At 31.3% G+C, this 17,514-nt stretch overlaps 2 protein-coding genes across 2 annotated transcripts in view; both read right to left on the reverse strand.

Moving 5' to 3' along the window:
• LOC131937540 (dynein axonemal heavy chain 3) overlaps positions 1–16,075 on the reverse strand; it is a 33,581-nt gene extending 17,506 nt beyond the window's left edge. The window contains exons 1-32 of the mRNA XM_059295055.1: positions 15,990–16,075; positions 15,700–15,767; positions 15,072–15,300; positions 14,538–14,690; positions 14,105–14,243; positions 13,493–13,691; positions 12,928–13,036; positions 12,513–12,632; positions 12,140–12,310; positions 11,621–11,758; positions 11,389–11,532; positions 11,094–11,258; positions 10,352–10,486; positions 10,098–10,185; positions 9,800–9,930; positions 9,386–9,486; positions 8,840–8,954; positions 8,507–8,640; positions 8,155–8,421; positions 7,698–7,842; positions 4,913–5,056; positions 4,684–4,778; positions 4,270–4,419; positions 3,590–3,806; positions 3,227–3,340; positions 2,927–3,076; positions 2,305–2,484; positions 1,392–1,530; positions 1,072–1,262; positions 768–863; positions 465–656; positions 77–210 (exon numbers count right to left, since the gene is read on the reverse strand). Coding sequence (XP_059151038.1) covers positions 77–210; positions 465–656; positions 768–863; positions 1,072–1,262; positions 1,392–1,530; positions 2,305–2,484; positions 2,927–3,076; positions 3,227–3,340; positions 3,590–3,806; positions 4,270–4,419; positions 4,684–4,778; positions 4,913–5,056; positions 7,698–7,842; positions 8,155–8,421; positions 8,507–8,640; positions 8,840–8,954; positions 9,386–9,486; positions 9,800–9,930; positions 10,098–10,185; positions 10,352–10,486; positions 11,094–11,258; positions 11,389–11,532; positions 11,621–11,758; positions 12,140–12,310; positions 12,513–12,632; positions 12,928–13,036; positions 13,493–13,691; positions 14,105–14,243; positions 14,538–14,690; positions 15,072–15,300; positions 15,700–15,767; positions 15,990–16,070 — 4,634 coding nt within the window. The 5' untranslated portion in view covers positions 16,071–16,075. The remainder of the gene's footprint in view (positions 1–76; positions 211–464; positions 657–767; positions 864–1,071; positions 1,263–1,391; positions 1,531–2,304; positions 2,485–2,926; positions 3,077–3,226; positions 3,341–3,589; positions 3,807–4,269; positions 4,420–4,683; positions 4,779–4,912; positions 5,057–7,697; positions 7,843–8,154; positions 8,422–8,506; positions 8,641–8,839; positions 8,955–9,385; positions 9,487–9,799; positions 9,931–10,097; positions 10,186–10,351; positions 10,487–11,093; positions 11,259–11,388; positions 11,533–11,620; positions 11,759–12,139; positions 12,311–12,512; positions 12,633–12,927; positions 13,037–13,492; positions 13,692–14,104; positions 14,244–14,537; positions 14,691–15,071; positions 15,301–15,699; positions 15,768–15,989) is intronic.
• Positions 16,076–16,215: 140 nt separating this feature from the next.
• The window catches only part of LOC131937558 (dynein axonemal heavy chain 3), a 55,724-nt gene continuing 54,425 nt past the window's right edge, over positions 16,216–17,514 (reverse strand). Inside the window, exons 22-25 of the mRNA XM_059295088.1 lie at positions 17,255–17,383; positions 16,729–16,830; positions 16,447–16,545; positions 16,216–16,365 (exon numbers count right to left, since the gene is read on the reverse strand). Of these exons, the coding sequence (XP_059151071.1) occupies positions 16,216–16,365; positions 16,447–16,545; positions 16,729–16,830; positions 17,255–17,383 (480 nt within the window). The remainder of the gene's footprint in view (positions 16,366–16,446; positions 16,546–16,728; positions 16,831–17,254; positions 17,384–17,514) is intronic.

Raw genomic sequence — 17,514 nt, forward strand, 5'->3', positions numbered from 1 at the left:
GAGGTCTACCATACTAACAGTATATAAGATAGGTCATTTAGACCAGTAAATATATTTTGATGAAAGAAAAACTAACTTTTGTGACAGCGCTCTGACACTTTCATGGAAATGTTTACACATGACAACAGTCTGGTCCCTGATTTCTGTTGACATTTCCACCTCATCCAAGAACTTGTTAGCCACAAGTTCAAGGGCATCTTCTGGCCAGGCCTTTAGTAAATATCAAAATTAAATCAACAATTAGCTATTTGTGACTGTTTTTCATATTTATAGTTTAGATCTAAAATTTAACAAATTTAAATTTTAAAAATGCAAACTTACTTACAACTAACTGATAATATCGAAAGTATCTACTAAGTTGATTTTGTAACAAGCTTTTTAACAGCTGATTTAATAACGGTGAATAATAAAACCCAGTTTTAGTCAGTTAAGTCTAACCTCAAACTCTGCTGTATAATCCTTACCTTAAACCAGTCAATAGTGCAGCAGTTAATCAGAGATGGGAACATGCGCAGCCTGTTCCTGAAAGCTTCTCCTATAGGGCTGAAGGCCAGTACAACGTGAAGGTGCTTGCGAATGCGTTCAATAAATTTGTTGTACATGTTCAGAGGTGTGAACTCCATTTGTATGTTTTCTTTCTGGCAAAGTGTCTGCATCTGTACATCAGTCATGATAAATGTAAACAAATTTTCTTAAACCAAACATTTAGATTTTAGTAAATAAATAGACATGAAATGTAGACATTAATCAAGTAAAATATTTCAAACCTTTTCAATAATTTCAAGTCGTTCTTCATTTTCATACAAGTTTGGGATATCTCCTGTGTTTAACATCATGTTTACATCCTCAAGGAAAGATTCATCCTTCAACAAAAACACCAAGGTTATATTTTTTAAGGTTTAGAATAATGTCTAAATTATTTATTAAACAAACATTAACCAAGAAAATATTTTCTTCTCCAAATTTTTTACCTCAGATAATTTTAAAAACAGTTCATTTTTAAGTTATTGATTAATTAAGCTAAGAAAATGATTTGCCATAATATAACCACAGAAAACAAAAACATTTTACCTTGATTTGATGGTCACCAAACAGGAAAACTATGGACACGCCTAGATCACCTGCTCGGCGCATCATTTTACGCAGGTCATCTCTCCATTCATTGGTTGAATAATTTTTTGTGATCTCAATTTGGAAAAGCTCAAACTCTGACATAAATGCCGCTAGACGGGTGACACTCTGTCTACCACTGCCTCCAATTCCTGAATTTTTTTAAATTAGAAAATTATTATCATTATCAATTTTTTAAATCTAACAGGAGCAAATTTTACAAATTTTATTTTGAAATTAGTTATTGATACAATTTCTGCCAGTTCAAATAGCATACTAACCCACAAGCAAACAGTGACCATTTGGCTGTTTTAATACACGACTTATGCGTGATATATGTTCAATGGCAAAGCGGAACATAACCAGATCCATGGGTGCTTTACTGCTGAGGTTGTAGTCCTCAAGGAAACGTTCAACTGTCTGTGAAACAAAATTGTCTTAAGTAAATAATCAACCGTCTTTTTAAAAAAGTACCATTATTACCATTTATTAAATAAAAAATTCTTAAAGAAAATGCTCAAATGCCTTTAAAGAAATAGTTAAAATGTCTGTAAATTTTAAAAATGTCAACATTCAAAACTACTATCTCTGGGAAAGTTCATATTAAATGATTTGTTGTGTCCCCTTCAATTATTAGTTATCTCCCCTTTGAATTGAGTTTAAAACTGAGATATGATGTGTGTTCACAAGAATTGCGTTCTGTTACAATATGTTTGCTGATAATTAGATGTTCTGCATAACATCGATAAGGAGTGTTCAATAACAAAGAGAAAAAATTTGTCTAATATATTTGTGTGATTTGATTTATTTTTATTATTCATTTAACAAGTAATTATTTTATTACCACCTTAATTAGGTATTAAATATTGTTTGTCTTCAAATATTTAACCAGTTGATAAAACCATCAATATTATGTTATTCAATATAAACTTAGTAAGCTACCAATAGATGAAGGGCAAAGACACCAGTTGTACTGGTTATCACTATACAAAATATTTGATTGTTCAGAAAGAAAAAAAAAGTAAAAATGTAAACCTATATTATCTCAATTAAAAAAAGACAGGATAAAAAATGCCATAATACAAAAATGTCATGATACAAACATGTTCTGATTGAAAAAATGTCAAGATAAAAAAATAACGAAAAAAATTGTCATGATTAAAACTGTCATGATTAAAAAAATGTCACATCTACCTCCCTGAGCTCTGTGAGGTTCTGTATCTCATCATACTGCCGTTCATCCCCTTTGGATTTGGTTATGAAGTCACCAAAGATCAAAGCTCTGATATCCTCATCTACAATCAGTTTTCCTGGTTCTACAATGTGACTAAAGAGAGTGTTCAATTTTTCCTTGAAGTGAATCTCCACTCCATGCTGTAAACAAAAGAAATGTAACAATCCAATCTTTGTTCCTTAATTCTTTTTAAAATACTTTAACAATGAAGCTGCACACTTTCAAAAAGACAGTTGACAACATTACTAAGTGCATTGGAGTGGACCAATAAGGAAAGAGGAAAAAGGGGAGATAAAAAATTACATGGAGGAGATAATTTGAAAGAGAGATTGGGGAGGCTGGATTTCACGGCTTGAACTTTAAAAAGTGGCCAGATATCTTTGGTGAGGTCTCATCCTGACCCTATGCTCCCCATGGAGCTGAGTGACAGGAATAAGAAAGACGTTACATATTTAAAAACAGATTCTTCATTTTATTACTGTTCTTATAAATATATAATATATATGCATAATGCATAATGCAGGAATAAATCAATTTGTTTCGATGAGTCTATAAACAAATTTATTAGCATTAAGTACCCACCTTGACCATTTTAAAGAACTGGTCCCTGTCATCATCATCAACCAGACGGTCATAGAAGACCCTGTAGACCTCGTGGATCCACAGTCTGGTGATCTTCTGGTTACCCTCAACACTTGTGGACACTAGGCCGGGCTTTAGCAGCAAGATGCCCTTCAAAATACAAGACAAAAGTAAAGGTAATTTAAGAAATTTTATGGAGGTTAAAGAAAAATTACAGAATTAAACACAAGCATTATCTAAACCCACTTACCTGCTATTTGTTGAAACTTAATTACCTGAAATTTTTCAAGAAACAATTACCTGAACTACTCTAGCAAAGTCTCGGAGGTTGAACAGGTAGTGAGATTTGGATGGAGTTGGTAAAAAGTTGGCTATAGCATTGAGGTAAACTTCTAGAGTTGCTGCTATAATGATCTGTTGATTAAAAAAAAATTCTATTTATAAGAATTGTTTATTGTGAATATAATAGTTATTTTTTATTGACTTAGCTTATTTTTAAACACACATTTTCCTAATACTTAAAAAAAACATTTAAGTGTGTGGCTCTACAGCTTATAATAGAGTCAAGGCTAATATAAATAACACTTTGTTTCAAGACCAATTTAGTATGTGAAGATCTGTGAATCTGGTCAAGGTATGTGCATCACCCAATGATATATTTACCCTTGAGTATTTCCTCTGTGAGGTCTCATAAGATTTAAAGTGCCAGTCAACAATAGGGGCGAAGATGTTCCTCATGGTGTCCTCACTAAAGCTCTCAATGCCAATCACATTGAAGTGTCGCAGGAAGCGAGGGGTCACAGTGTTTCTTCCTCCACCAGGTGGGCCCATGGCTGACAGCATTACAATGTCAACCAGGTGAAGGACACTTGTGTCTTTTCTGTAAGATTTTTAGACCATCAATAAATATTACTTACTTAAAAGTGTATGTTATATTGGTTACAAAACATAAAGGTTTTTAAATTACTTATCCTGTTCATTAGGTTATTACATTTTTTTTTTTAAACATAGCAACTTAAGATTCTTGCACTGATGTCCTATTGCCTAGGTTAATCTTTTTATTAATTTCTTAAATTAATGTTATTAAATTTTTAAAAATGGTATTTAAAAAAGTAAAGAAATTATTTTACAAGAAGTATTTAATTTTTAAAATGTTGACTGTTAATGAAATTTATTCAGAAAAATTGTGATGTTATGGAATTAATCTTTTCCTTTTAAAAAAGAAAGTTATAAATTTTAAATGAACCTTTATATTCTGAACTCAACATACATAAAGCAACATCTGATAACTGGGTCTCATAATTTAAGATTGTAAATAAACATCTGAAACAAACAGAACTCACCTGTCAAACCAGAACTTGTGATCAATCCACTGTCTGAGGATCTCTATAGGAGGCTGAGCTCCGTACCTTTCTTTGGCTGGCATGTTGAGATCATCAACAAAAACACAGAGTTTTTTACCTAACTGTGGCCCATATGTTCCTTTTTTGCGCCTGGGTGGTATAGACATGTTTAAAATGTAGACACAGTTCATGGGTGAAAATGTTATAAGAAGCTTTATGTATAAAATAATTTAAATTAATTTTTTTATAGAAAAAGTAATAAAAAAAATATTTATAAATTCACATAGAGAAAAATGCTTTAGATTGATCAAAATAATAAAAAATCTATTTAGAAACCTGTGAACAGAAACAATGTATTACATAAATAAGAAAATATATGTAGGCTTATAAATTAATACAAAACACTCCCACTACCTCTCCAGTTTTGAGAAAATAATATCTTGAGTTTGATTGGCTGAAGTCTGAGCTGAGAAGTTTATGTTGTTTATGACATACTTATCTCTTGGTAACTGTTGTAGATATATATTGAAAAATTAATTGATTAAGCTACAAAAACATTTTAAATTAATTTTTTTTATTTAAACCATTTGTGGGAAACTATAGCTATTACACTTGCCAGCTCCAATCAAACACTCATATATACCTCTAGAAGGTAGCTGTTTGTTATTGCACTCTTTCCAGTTCCAGTGGGCCCAACAAACAATAACGGCAAATCTTTCTGAAGAAATAGTGCCAAGAAATAGCGCTGTCGTTCTGTCTCCACTGTGTTAATTATCAATGAGTTGATCTGACAATATTACATCAACAAAAATTAAAACAACATGCTTGAAAGTTTCTTCTAGAATGTTATATCTAGAGGAAATAATATTTAACATAATACAGCAGCATAGAAAAAAAATTAATGAAGTTTTCTTTTCGTACTGGTATTTTTTTATAATTTAAAATATCTAAAATGTTTAAATAATACAAGTGTTTTCATTATGTTTTAATTTATAGAAGTTTAAAAATCTATCTGCAACTACATTTTTTTACATGTTTCTTCCCACAAAAAATGGTTTTATTTTGATAACAGTATCAATATATATTTTATGTAATATATAGTATGTGTATTTTTAAATATTTGATGAATGTGTACAACTAATATGCTCATTTACATTTTATTTGATTAAATAAAAGAATATATTGATATAGGCTGATAGTGATATACAACAATAACAGTGTATACAAACATTAAGTACTGCATAACACACATTTTAAATTTAAGCTAACAATAAATATAAAATTTTAAAGGAAAAAAAATAGGACATAACATTTGAAATTATTCTAAAACTTTTTTGTGGAAAAATTTGAGCAATAAATAAAGAAATAAATCAGTTTAATTTTGATTTACAGGCAATTTAAATCATATTTACACTTCAACACAATACACATTTAAAATTATTTGTAGCAACACAGCAGGGGAAAACACAACATGTAAAAAAAAAAACACAACAGAAAGATAAACAAGCACAGGTTCTTATATTAGCTTTATGTATGGTTATATGATGGTATGTGAACAAAATAGGACTAATGTATGTATGATTTTCCACAATAATTGTTACAAATGATATATTTTATACAGTGAAAATATGTTGAAAGTAACAGGTATGAAAAGATATGATGAACTTATGATGGATCGTTATTAGAAAAGAAATTTAACATGAGATAATTAAAAGGGAAATTTATCACAGTTTACTTACTATCTATTAGCATGACTTATTTTACATTCAACCCTTTACTGATATTATTTAACTTGAATTTAGTTTTCCTCTAACCATAAATACTTATAAAGGGTTGATACCTTTACTAACTAATTAACATTCCTTGATTTTTGAAGCGTATTTAAAACTCAATTTGAGTTTATAACAGGCAGATTAAATTTAGAATGTGTTTAGTCCACACAACTTTAATAGACCCAGAGGCATGTACAGAACAGGTTACTGTGGGATCATTAAAGTACACAAACATCAAAGTGCAGATGGGTTATCCAGGTGAGTTACAACAGACCCTAATCTTACCATAATCCTTAGCTCCTGGCCTTGCTGTGGTGAGAACATACACAATTTTAACTACATTTATACTTGGTGTATTGTAATAAGAGGTGCAGGTTTTTTAGTTTCTTTAATTAATCAGAGTTAACCAACAGAATTAATGAACATAAAAAACATTTTTTTTTCTTTAAGAGAATATTGTAAAAAATAAACTACTTGTTAGTAATACTCCTGATTAGCACATTAAGACTTAAGCAGTTAATCCTAGAATTGTTAACAAAAAAATCTGCTAAGTAACAAGTCATGTAAGGCCTACAGCTATAACTACAGATGCTAAAAATTGTTTAATGGTATTTAGTTTTTTAAAAATTATAACAGTCTTAAAGTAAGATACATGACAAAATAATTTTTTTTTTTGTAGAGCATCTTGTAAGACAGTAAACTCTTTAACTAGTTTTCTTTATTTATATAACCAGCAGAGTGTATGATAAGCATTTCAAGTTATTGGTTATATATAGTGAAAAAAATAAATAAAATCTTTTTCTAGACAAAACAGAATGGTGAAAAACTTATAGATGTGAAATATACAGTGTGGAACATTTGAAAATAAAAAGTAAACTTTTCTAGCATTACCAGATCTCCCGTAGACAGTGAACCTTGAGGCTTGTTCTGTTGATGAGAAAGAAAAAAACAATCAGGTATAAGTTGTCTACTTTTTCTGCATTTTAAATAGAAATATTTTAAAATGTGAATATATGCTGTGTGATTTCCCATAGTTGAGATCAATTAGTTACTTTCTTCTAAGTTGCAAAACTCTTTCTAAAAATGTAATCAATATGGTATACATGGAGTTTATAGCATAACTGCTGACCCCCTTATGATAATAAGTATTATTGAACATATATATATTTTTTTTTTTACATTAGGAAATTACTTTTTGCTAAATCATAAAAAGGATGAGTAGGAGTGGTGTTAGCCATTCATACAGAGCATATTTATCAAACATTTGCAATATTTAATTTAACTTATCTCCTTTTTATCAAAACTATTTCCTGTAGACCAACAGTAAATGTACGAACTAATATATTGGTAGATTCAGTGAAGCCATTACCTTGATGGCCTGTGGAATAGACAAAAAATAAAATTTTACAACTTGCTTTAAATCATTTTCATGTTCCTATAGAGCTAACCTTAATAGTTTTCACAACTTGGTACACTTATATTTTTGTATTGATATCAGAGTAATTCATCATTGTGAATTCAACTTAGTTAATAAATCTCTTAAATAGCCTACAAATAAAATTAAAAATATAGTGTAGTTTAGTTTAATCTTAAATTCCAATTGAAAAATATTTTTCTAATGAAAAGGGAGGGAAATAATAAGGGAGAGAAACCTACCTGAGCTTTATCATCAATGTTTACAGCAGTGACTAAACTTGTCCATGGACTCCAGGAGCCAAACTGTTTTCTAATGAAGACATGATCATACACCAGTCCTTTCTTGGGGATAAGGACAGCTCTAGGAAACTTCAGATCTTTAGGTCTAGGATAACAAGACATGTAACATTTTAGAGAATTTAGAAAAACAGCTCTTCAGATCTTTAGGTAACCATTGACAACTTTACAGATTCTAAGAATATGCTTCATTCATCTCAAAGCAGCCACACATAATGCAGCCTTCATAGTAATAACAAAAAAACAAAATCTTTGTAAGTCTAGTATTTTACTGTATGGTATTGCATAAATAAACTAAAAATTTTACAAGTATTTTAAAGTCTTTTTTTTTAATTGTAGATTTAAATTTCCACAAATGTAAATCAATAATTTTTAAGTAAATAAAAATGTTGCTATTTACTTGGGATATTGGTCCTTAGATCCCTCCATGTCACACAACTCCCTAAAGAACTGGTCAAACATGATGCGTGAGTTGTTGTCTAAGGTGGCCCCAACAGCCCAGACTACAGAGAACATGAAGTAGGCCACTGTCATGTTGGTCCTCTCCTCCTCCAGCTTCTTCTCATTCAATTTTAACCCAGCAGTCCCAGTTGCTTCCCCTTCTACACCTTCCTTGCTTTCTTCATCTAAAAACTCTTCCTCTTCATCCTCATCTTTACCCACTTTCCTGTTTTAGAGTAGTTTAAATCAATCTTTATAATATGAATCAATTAAATGATATTTGCTGTTTCTCATGTGACTGTTAAACTTACTTAACTTCCTCCATGAGACAAGAGTACAACTTCAACAAACTAACTGTGTAGTGCATGGGGTGGAGCTGAAGAATGTGTTTACATGATCTGCTCACAAAATTCAAACATGGAGGAAGAATCCACTCAAATAACAGCTGAAAACAGTTTAAAGAACTGCATAAATCATACAAACAAATCATATTTTAATCTTTTAAAGTGTATAATTACATTAATATTTTAAATTCCTAATAATAACTAAAGAATAAAAGATTTTTAAAAAATCAACGACAAAAAAAAACAATTTATTAGACACAAAAAATGTAGAGACCAATAAAAACAAAAACAATTTCAAACCCTGATCATGTCCTTTTGTTCCTTTTTTAGTGAGTCCGGCAGTTGAGTGGCCATCCATGATGTGACTAGTGGTTCCCAGCCCAACTGCAATGGGTCCATGTAGATCATTCCACACCTGATGGATTACGTAGCACACATTCACAATACCAATATTAAAAAAAAACTACTTAAATACAACAGTAATGCACAGACGTAACTGTACACTTTATAGGAAATATTATGTTAAATTGCTTATATTGTAATGGATCAGTTGTAGGTTAGATTAGAATAGGTTAGAATAGTTTCAAACATAAGGGAGAGGCTTGTGTTAGTTAATGCAATCCCGGGGTGTTTAAGTATTGTTACCCACAGGTGAAGTGTGGGTATAAAAACTGGGTTGAATGATTATGAGGGGGTTGTTTATAGTGGATTGGGTATATGGCTTGTGGTGTAATGGTGAAGATGAGAAGTTAAATAAAGAATTGACCAGTGCCTTGAATCATGTTTGTCGTTGAATGAAAGTTTGAACGTAACATACATCACAAGCATTATTATATCCTTCATTACCTGCTGACTGTGGCAGGTGAGGCTTGTTCCAAGTCCTGAGGTTCAAAGATCATGTTTTGTGTGTTGTTCATTTGTATAATCTCTCCACTCATTAGACAAAGCTAGGGGAAATTAAAAAACAAAAACTTATTTATAGAAGAGAAAGCTAGGAAAAACAAAAAAATATTTACAAAAGACAAAACTAGGGGAAATAAAGAATGTATTTACAATTAAAATTGTCTTAAAGACCCAACATACTTTGACTTTCTTTATGAATTTAACTAGATTAGCCATTTAGTCTTTGCTAATAAATGTTTTCAGTATGAGTAAGGATATAAAAGATGTCAACTAGACATCAATACGTAGACAGATATTTGTAAAATCATCTTGTCCTCAAGTTACTTGTAAACCCCAGCAACATAAACCTAAACCAACCTTCTTATTATCATCCAGCACTGTGTTCATGTTTTCAATCCACACAGCATCTACTGGCCCATCAAAGATGATCCACTTCCTACTCAGGTTTGTGTTGGATGCATGCTCTCTAAAAGTGTTGGCTAAAACACCTACAATCATTCAGGTTTTATTGCATTACTCTCTCAGTCCTCATTTGCTTTTTTTTAAAAACATATTACTTAAAATAATATCTTCAATTTTGAGATTAGAAATACATACAACAATTTTTTTTTTAAATTAAGTAATTTTGAACTTTATCAAGAGATTTTCGATTTACCATCTGTCCATTCATGAGAGACAGGATCAAATCTTCCATACAGCTGACCCATTGTGATAGCTTTAGGATTAATGATGCTGTATATAACCTAGAACATCACATTAAAAAGATGACTTAATAGATAAATCTTCAAATAACAATAGCAACATTTAAATAATAATAAATTTGTAAAAAAAAAAAAAAAAAAAACTTTTATAAAAATTACTTTATGTACATTCCATGAAAAATGTGAGCAACACTGAGTAACGACTTACTGGATTTTCTTCTATGAGACCTGCTTCATGCAGTGAACCCAGCGCTGAGGCTAAAGTTTTAAATGCTGATGTCTTCCCACCTAATGGGTCCCCAACTATCATCAAACCATGCCTCACAAGAATCATCTCATAGATCTAAACAACAATGGTGGAAAAGGTTTATTCTCTTTCTATTCTTCATGTGTTCACTGTTAAAGCTAATGATTGTCTAAAAGTCTAAATAATAAAGCTTGCAGTCAAGTGTGTAATTTATGCTACAATGTTAATTACAACACACATGAATATTTACAAAAATAAACATTTTAAACAAAATCAGGTTATATATAAGCTATTTTATTATATTTGTTATACTTGGTGTTAGGTGGAGTGAAATAAAGATTTCTTGATTGATTTTGTTACTAAATCAAGAGAATCTTACTTGTATAATTTTGTAATGTAATCAAGAGAAGCTTACATGTATAATTTTATTATGTAATCAAGAGAAGCTTACTTGTATAATTTTGTTATGTAATCAAGAGAAGCTTCCTTGTATAATTTTGTTATGTAATCAAGAGAAGCTTCCTTGTATAATTTTGTTATGTAATCAAGAGAAGCTTACTTGTATAATTTTGTAATGTAATCAAGAGAAGCTTACATGTATAATTTTATTATGTAATCAAGAGAAGCTTACTTGCATAATTTTGTTACTAAATCAAGAGAAGCTTACATGTATAATTTTATTATGTAATCAAGAGAAGCTTACTTGAATAATTTTTTTAATAAACCAAGGCACTGGCTGCAAATTTGCCTTCTCCATCTTCTCCACAAGAGCTTTCTCCAGACAAACATAGTCAGGTGTAGGTAGTGTCACACCAGGGAAAAGGTCAGAGGTTATGCCATTAAACAACTCAATGTCATCAGATAAAAACTGAAAATTATTTAAAAAATTCATGTCAGAAATAGTTTTTTAAAGTCTATCTGTATTAATTTTCTAACATAGGGAAGGTTTAATTAAATATCCCATGCCTTTATAAAAAGGCCTAGCATCTACTTTCTACCTTTGGTAAATTAACATCATTGATGGACCTCAAGACAAGAACATCTTCTTCAAGGTCAGGGTATTTCAGCTTCAAGTTGCCTGCAGCAGTAAGCACTGATTTCACAGCTCTCATACCATAATCATAGTGATGTTGAGATGAAAGCTGGATACAGAAAATGTATGTGCATTTTGTAGTTTTTTTGTTTTTTTTTTAAATTCATTATCAATGTAAAAGACATTTTATGTCCTACCTGTTCTGAACACAATCTATAGGTGGCGACAATTTTAGTGGCAAGACTCCGAGAGCTAACAAAGCCATTGGAGTAGAGGGAAATTTCTGCAATCATGGCGTAGTCAGGTACCATCATGGCAACAGTGCGAAACAAAACCTGTCAAGATTCATGTAAAATACGAACATATTAAAAAATGTCAATATTTAGAAGACTTATGTAGGATTAATGTTCTAAAATTATTTTATTATATTTTTTTATTAAAAGCTCAATTATTGCTTTTTTTTTTTTAAATAAATCAACAATTACAGTTATTCATTATTATTATTGTTTAAATTCATTAAAAAATTCCAAAGGCAGATTAAAACATTACACTTTTAAATTTGTATTTTGAAGATTACATCAAACAAGGCAAGAACACATTCAGAAAACCCAAAGAGTCATTATATAAATTAATTACTGTTCTACATTTAAGCCTAGTCTAATTCTAAAGATTGTAGAGAACAATAAATTAAAATGAATTATTAATAAAGATATTACTTTCAAGTTATCTGGCAATTCAGCTCTGCCAGCATAGCCAGGATTCATGGTGATAAAAATAGTGCAGGTTGGATCTAAAGATATCTCTGTACCCTCAAACACAAAGGTTGATGCCTTGTCAATGATGGCTCTCTGAATTGTCTGAACTTGTTGCGCAATTACAGATAACACCTAAGAATTGCAAAATATAAATACCTTACAGATAATTGAAATTCTATAAACAATTGAAAGTTTATTGACTTATTTTAAAATTTTTAAAAATAGACATTTTAATTAAGTTTTAAATCAGGTAAGCTATAATTATATTAATATAAAGAATAACTAGAATTATTATTATTTTAAGAAATTTTACCCAAAAAAAGCCATCACTAACCTCTAGTTCTATTCTGTTGAACTCATCAAAACATGCCCAGGCTCCAGACTGAGCAAGGCCTTTAAAAAATTTACCCATAGCTTTATAGTCCAAACCATCAGAGCAATTAAATACCACACACTGAAAATAGAGCAATTGAATACCACATGTGAAAAACAGCACAATTGAATAACACATGTTAAAAACAGGAATTGAATAACACACACTGAAAACAGAGCAATTGATACCACATACTTAAAAGAGAGCAATTGAATTAAATAGCAATTAAATTAAACAGAATAAATATTCACATGAAATGAAATATTAAATGCAATGTTTTATCTAAATAGTGCATATTTTTTACAATTTTTTAAAATGAAATTTCTAAAATAACCAAACAAATGTATTCTAAAGATGTTAGAGACAATAGACTGACCTGTTTGGCCACTGCTTTAGCCAAGTCTTTAGAAGTCTCAGTCTTGCCTGTACCAGCAGGCCCTTCTGGTGCACCACCAAGGTTAAGGAGGAGGGCACCCATCAGTGTCCTATAACAAAGGTTTCAAACATTTGTAAGGACAGATAGACCAAGTCATACAACCAAGGTTAAGGAGGAGGGAACCCATCAGTGTCCTATAACAAAGGTTTCAAACATTTGTAAGGACAGATAGACCAAGTCATACAACCAAGGTTAAGGAGGAGGGCACCCATCAGTGTCCTATAACAAAGGTTTCAAACATTTGTAAGGACAGATAGACCAAGTCATACAACCAAGGTTAAGGAGGAGGGCACCCATCAGTGTCCTATAACAAAGGTTTCAAACATGTGTAAGGACAGATAGACCAAGTCATACAACCAAGGTTAAGGAGGAGGGGACCCATCAGTGTCCTATGACAAAGATTTCAAACATTTGTAAGGTATATATATACCTACACTTCTAAACTAAATTGCTAGATAACTATGCTTGCCATATATAAACCCATATGTTCCTAGATTTAACAAACCTGTAACATCTGTCTGTAAGGGGAGTGATAACAAGGCGCCCAGAGTTGCCAAGATACTCATAGGCATAAGCAACACTGGTAGTGATCATGCGAACATTGCATAAGGACTCCTCATAATAGTATCTGAGCTGAGAGATCCATGAGAAATCATCAGGACTGGATGTGCCAATAGAGAACAGGTTACTTATCACATCTCTTGCTGCAACAATTGTTCAGAATAGCATCTATTAAGGTATATGTTATTAACAAATTGTTACTTAATAAAAATGGAAACAAATTTATATGACTGAATAAAATGGAAACAGTATTAAATTACTATTTAATAAGGCTTTTTCAAAACACTAAATGTGTGTACAGTTCTAGCCCAAAGGATATCACTGGTACATGACTGAGTATAGTAAAAGCCGCTAGAGTAGAAACTGCTAAGAAACAAATCTCTTCACACGCAAAGGTCAAAAGATACAGAACAAAATATTCTTCAGCTATTTGAGATGGTACTTACACTACTTGACAATATCAGTGTAGTAGAAACTTTAGCAAATAATTTTAACAAAAACTATAGATTTAAGTGTAACAGCATCAAATAATGCATCAAATAATTTCAATTCTCACCATGAACATCAATGACAATTAGAGCTCCTAATGTTATCCTCGCCATCTTAGTCAGTTTTCCTCTAACCATCTCCACAATTTCTTCCACTTGTTTGTTGCTGCGTGCCAAGTAGGCTTTTAATCCTCCAAACCTTATTGCCTGGACAGAACATGGAAGATTTTTTTATGCCAAATACTAAATTATTTAAAATACAGGAGATATAATTTTCTGTAACTCTTTTAAATTACCTTCATCAATTTTATAAAAGTCAATAAATGAATAAAATGACCATGAAATATGTAAAAAGGGCTAAATGAAATTAGATTTTAAGAATGTTTACAATTATGATTTGGTTAATCTCATACAATAAATGAAACGTCGAATATTAATAATAAAATATGTCAGCAAATGTTACTACTACTAATAATGAACGGAATGCTGATGATGAGATACCTGAGTAACTTCTGCTGTCCAATGAATCTGGCTAGCTGCTAAAACAATCTGACCTGGCCACTGCAATACCCAGTCCCCTCTCTTTGTGCTGGGGTAAACTTTGACAGCTTTTCCCATTTCTTCCCTTAAACTCAATTTCATCACTTCCTCAACCTGACGACCAAATATCATTTTATTCAGGAGAGAACACACAGGTTTGCATACAACAGCACTCTATTTTTATAAAATATTTAATTCACGTAAAAAAACAATGTAATTATTCATACAGTGAAGGTAACAATAATCTTACAACATCGTTACATTGGTTGAATAGTTGAGCCAAGTAAAAATATTTTACTCTCAGAGTGGAGAACCCTTAAAGTAGATTTATAGTTGCACACATCACACATCAGGACCACATTTGTTGAATAGTCAAGCCAACTTTAAAACAAAACTAACCTGCTGTAATACAACATATAGTAACTCTTCTGCTGTAAAAAAAAAAAAAAAATAAACTGCTGCAACACAACTTGATGTAATAAAAAAAAAACCCACCTGCTGTAACCATCTTTCCACCAGACCCTGTGCATCAGCTGGAATAATTTTCCTGGAGAACTTGACTCTTTCCTTCTCTGCTGACTCCATAGCTGTTATAACTTTCTCAAGAGTGAAGGTCAAGCATGCGATGCCTTCAAAACATTTCTTTAAGTGAGGCTGTACACGCAGTGGGTCTTTGGTTTCAGACAGTATCTCAAGTAGCTCATCATTGGACAAAAAGAAAAACCTAAAAGTAAAACAAAAAAATATTAAAATTAGTAATCTTATATTAATTCATGAGTTGTTTTTTTTATCAAACATTTTATCAAAGTCATTTATTCAATTCTTTCTACCAAAACCTCACCCTAACCTTACAGCAATACCAGCAGATCAAATTCTTATTGGCATTTTATACAAATCCGTAAACTTTTTTAAACTCACAAAACCAACAAGTTTTATGACACATTAAATATGAATGCAAACATAAACTTTCAAATCAATACATAGATTTTTAAATCTTTGTTTCCTTACACATGTAAAATATGCAATGGTAATAATAAAGTTTGCGATATATTACTAACTCATTGAGGTCTAAATATGTTTGCTTGTATAAATAATTATAGTGATAAAAAAACTGAAGGCTCACCTGGGGAAAAACAGCCTCTTCTTTTCTAAATAGTCATTCAAACCTTTTTGGATGTCATCTAACATTGACTGTAAATACAAATTTATTTTCAAATATTAGATTTTTTTTTTTTTTAAAACAGCTAAAATTATGAATCACTAAAATTTTAACAAGGTCTTATAAATATTGATCTAACGCTATAATAAAACTAAATAGATATTGATGAGAATTTTTTTAAAATGTTTTCTTAATGTATTATGAAGTCTCTAAAAATATTGTTCTAAAGGAAACATTATAAAACTAGCATTAACCTCTGAGTGCTGTAATTTTTCCAACATGGCTTCTTGTGAGACAACAACCAAAGCCTTCGTATTCTCCACTGACTTTAGCATTATCTGGCGCCTTTGGAAAAACAAAGGAAATTACACACAGACCATTTTATACTGCAATTTTGAAACAATGCACAGAAAAACAGACACCTTTATGGAATTTTTACCATCAGATTTCTAAGTCTAACATAAGGTAAGTCTGGTTTAACTAGACTAACCAATGCGCATCCACTTCTTCAAACATCTTCCCTTCCACTGGAATCTGATTGCGGATGTCTTGAGAACCAAAGATAGGCTCCAAGTACAACCAGGCAGACTGAACTCTCAACCAAGAGTCAAGAATACTTTTCATGCGATGCTGAAATAAAAACAAAATTTAAAAAAAAACACCAGCTGAACAAATGTACATGAAAATTGTAGGTATTAGTATTTTAATTACCAATAAATTATCCCATTTGTTGATTTCATCTTCAAATGGCTTGATAAATGGGGAGCCTTTCATGGTCATGGTTTTCACAATGTGATCCTCCAAGAGCACCTGGATGAAACATGGTAATAACAAAACATTAACAACAATGGGTCTAATTTAGAGAAAATAATTGTATTAGGTTACAATATGATTCACTTGTATAATTAAATCATATTAATTTTTTAAAATTATCTACTAACTACTTTATGTTAACTATGTTATCAGGTGAAAATGCCTTAAAAATTCACAAACCTGAATATCATCAAAGGATGCCAGGATGGAAACTCCTGAATCTTTGTAAGTTACAAACTGAAACTGCATCCCTCCCCAATCATCTTTCATCCTTTTCAGAGCCTGGCAAGAAAAAGTAAATATTATAGAAAATATTAAGAGACGGCATGGCCTAGCGGTAGAGAGCTAGACTGCTAACTCGAGAGTCTCAAGTTCAAATCCGGGTTCGAATCAGTGGACCGTCCCTGAGTCCATCCAGCTCTGATTAGGGAAACAAAGGTGGCTGGGCATAGTGCTGGCCACTCTATCCCTTCATATGCTGAGGTCAATGAATCAGATGAACTCTACTTCATCTGCCCTATGTGTCTTGGGCACGAAGAATTAAGAAGAAGAAGATAGTAAATATTAACTGTAATTACATATTACCAATTATGAATTAAAAGCAATAGTATTAAAACAATGGCAGATACATTTAATCCTTATTAGAGTAAAATTTGAAGCAACAAATTTTTTACTGAAGATGTTTTTAACAATATGGTCAATATACCTTCTCCAGAGCATATTCTTTACTGGCCTGAGAGCTGATACCTGTCAAGTCATCCAGATATTTCTCTAAACCAAGCTGTAAAATCTCTTGTAAAGGTGTGTCTGGTTTAGGTGTCACATTAAATCCAACCTACAGAAAACATGTTCAAAATAATTAAAGGTGTGTCTGGTTTAGGTGTCACATTAAATCTAACCTACAAAAAATATTTTCAAAATAATTAAAGGTGTGTCTGGTTTAGGTGTCACATTAAATCCAACCTA

The sequence above is a fragment of the Physella acuta genome, unplaced genomic scaffold, assembly GCF_028476545.2.
Source record: "Physella acuta isolate Inbredline_101_S28 unplaced genomic scaffold, ASM2847654v3 ptg000213l, whole genome shotgun sequence".
Lineage (NCBI taxonomy): Eukaryota > Metazoa > Mollusca > Gastropoda > Physidae > Physella > Physella acuta.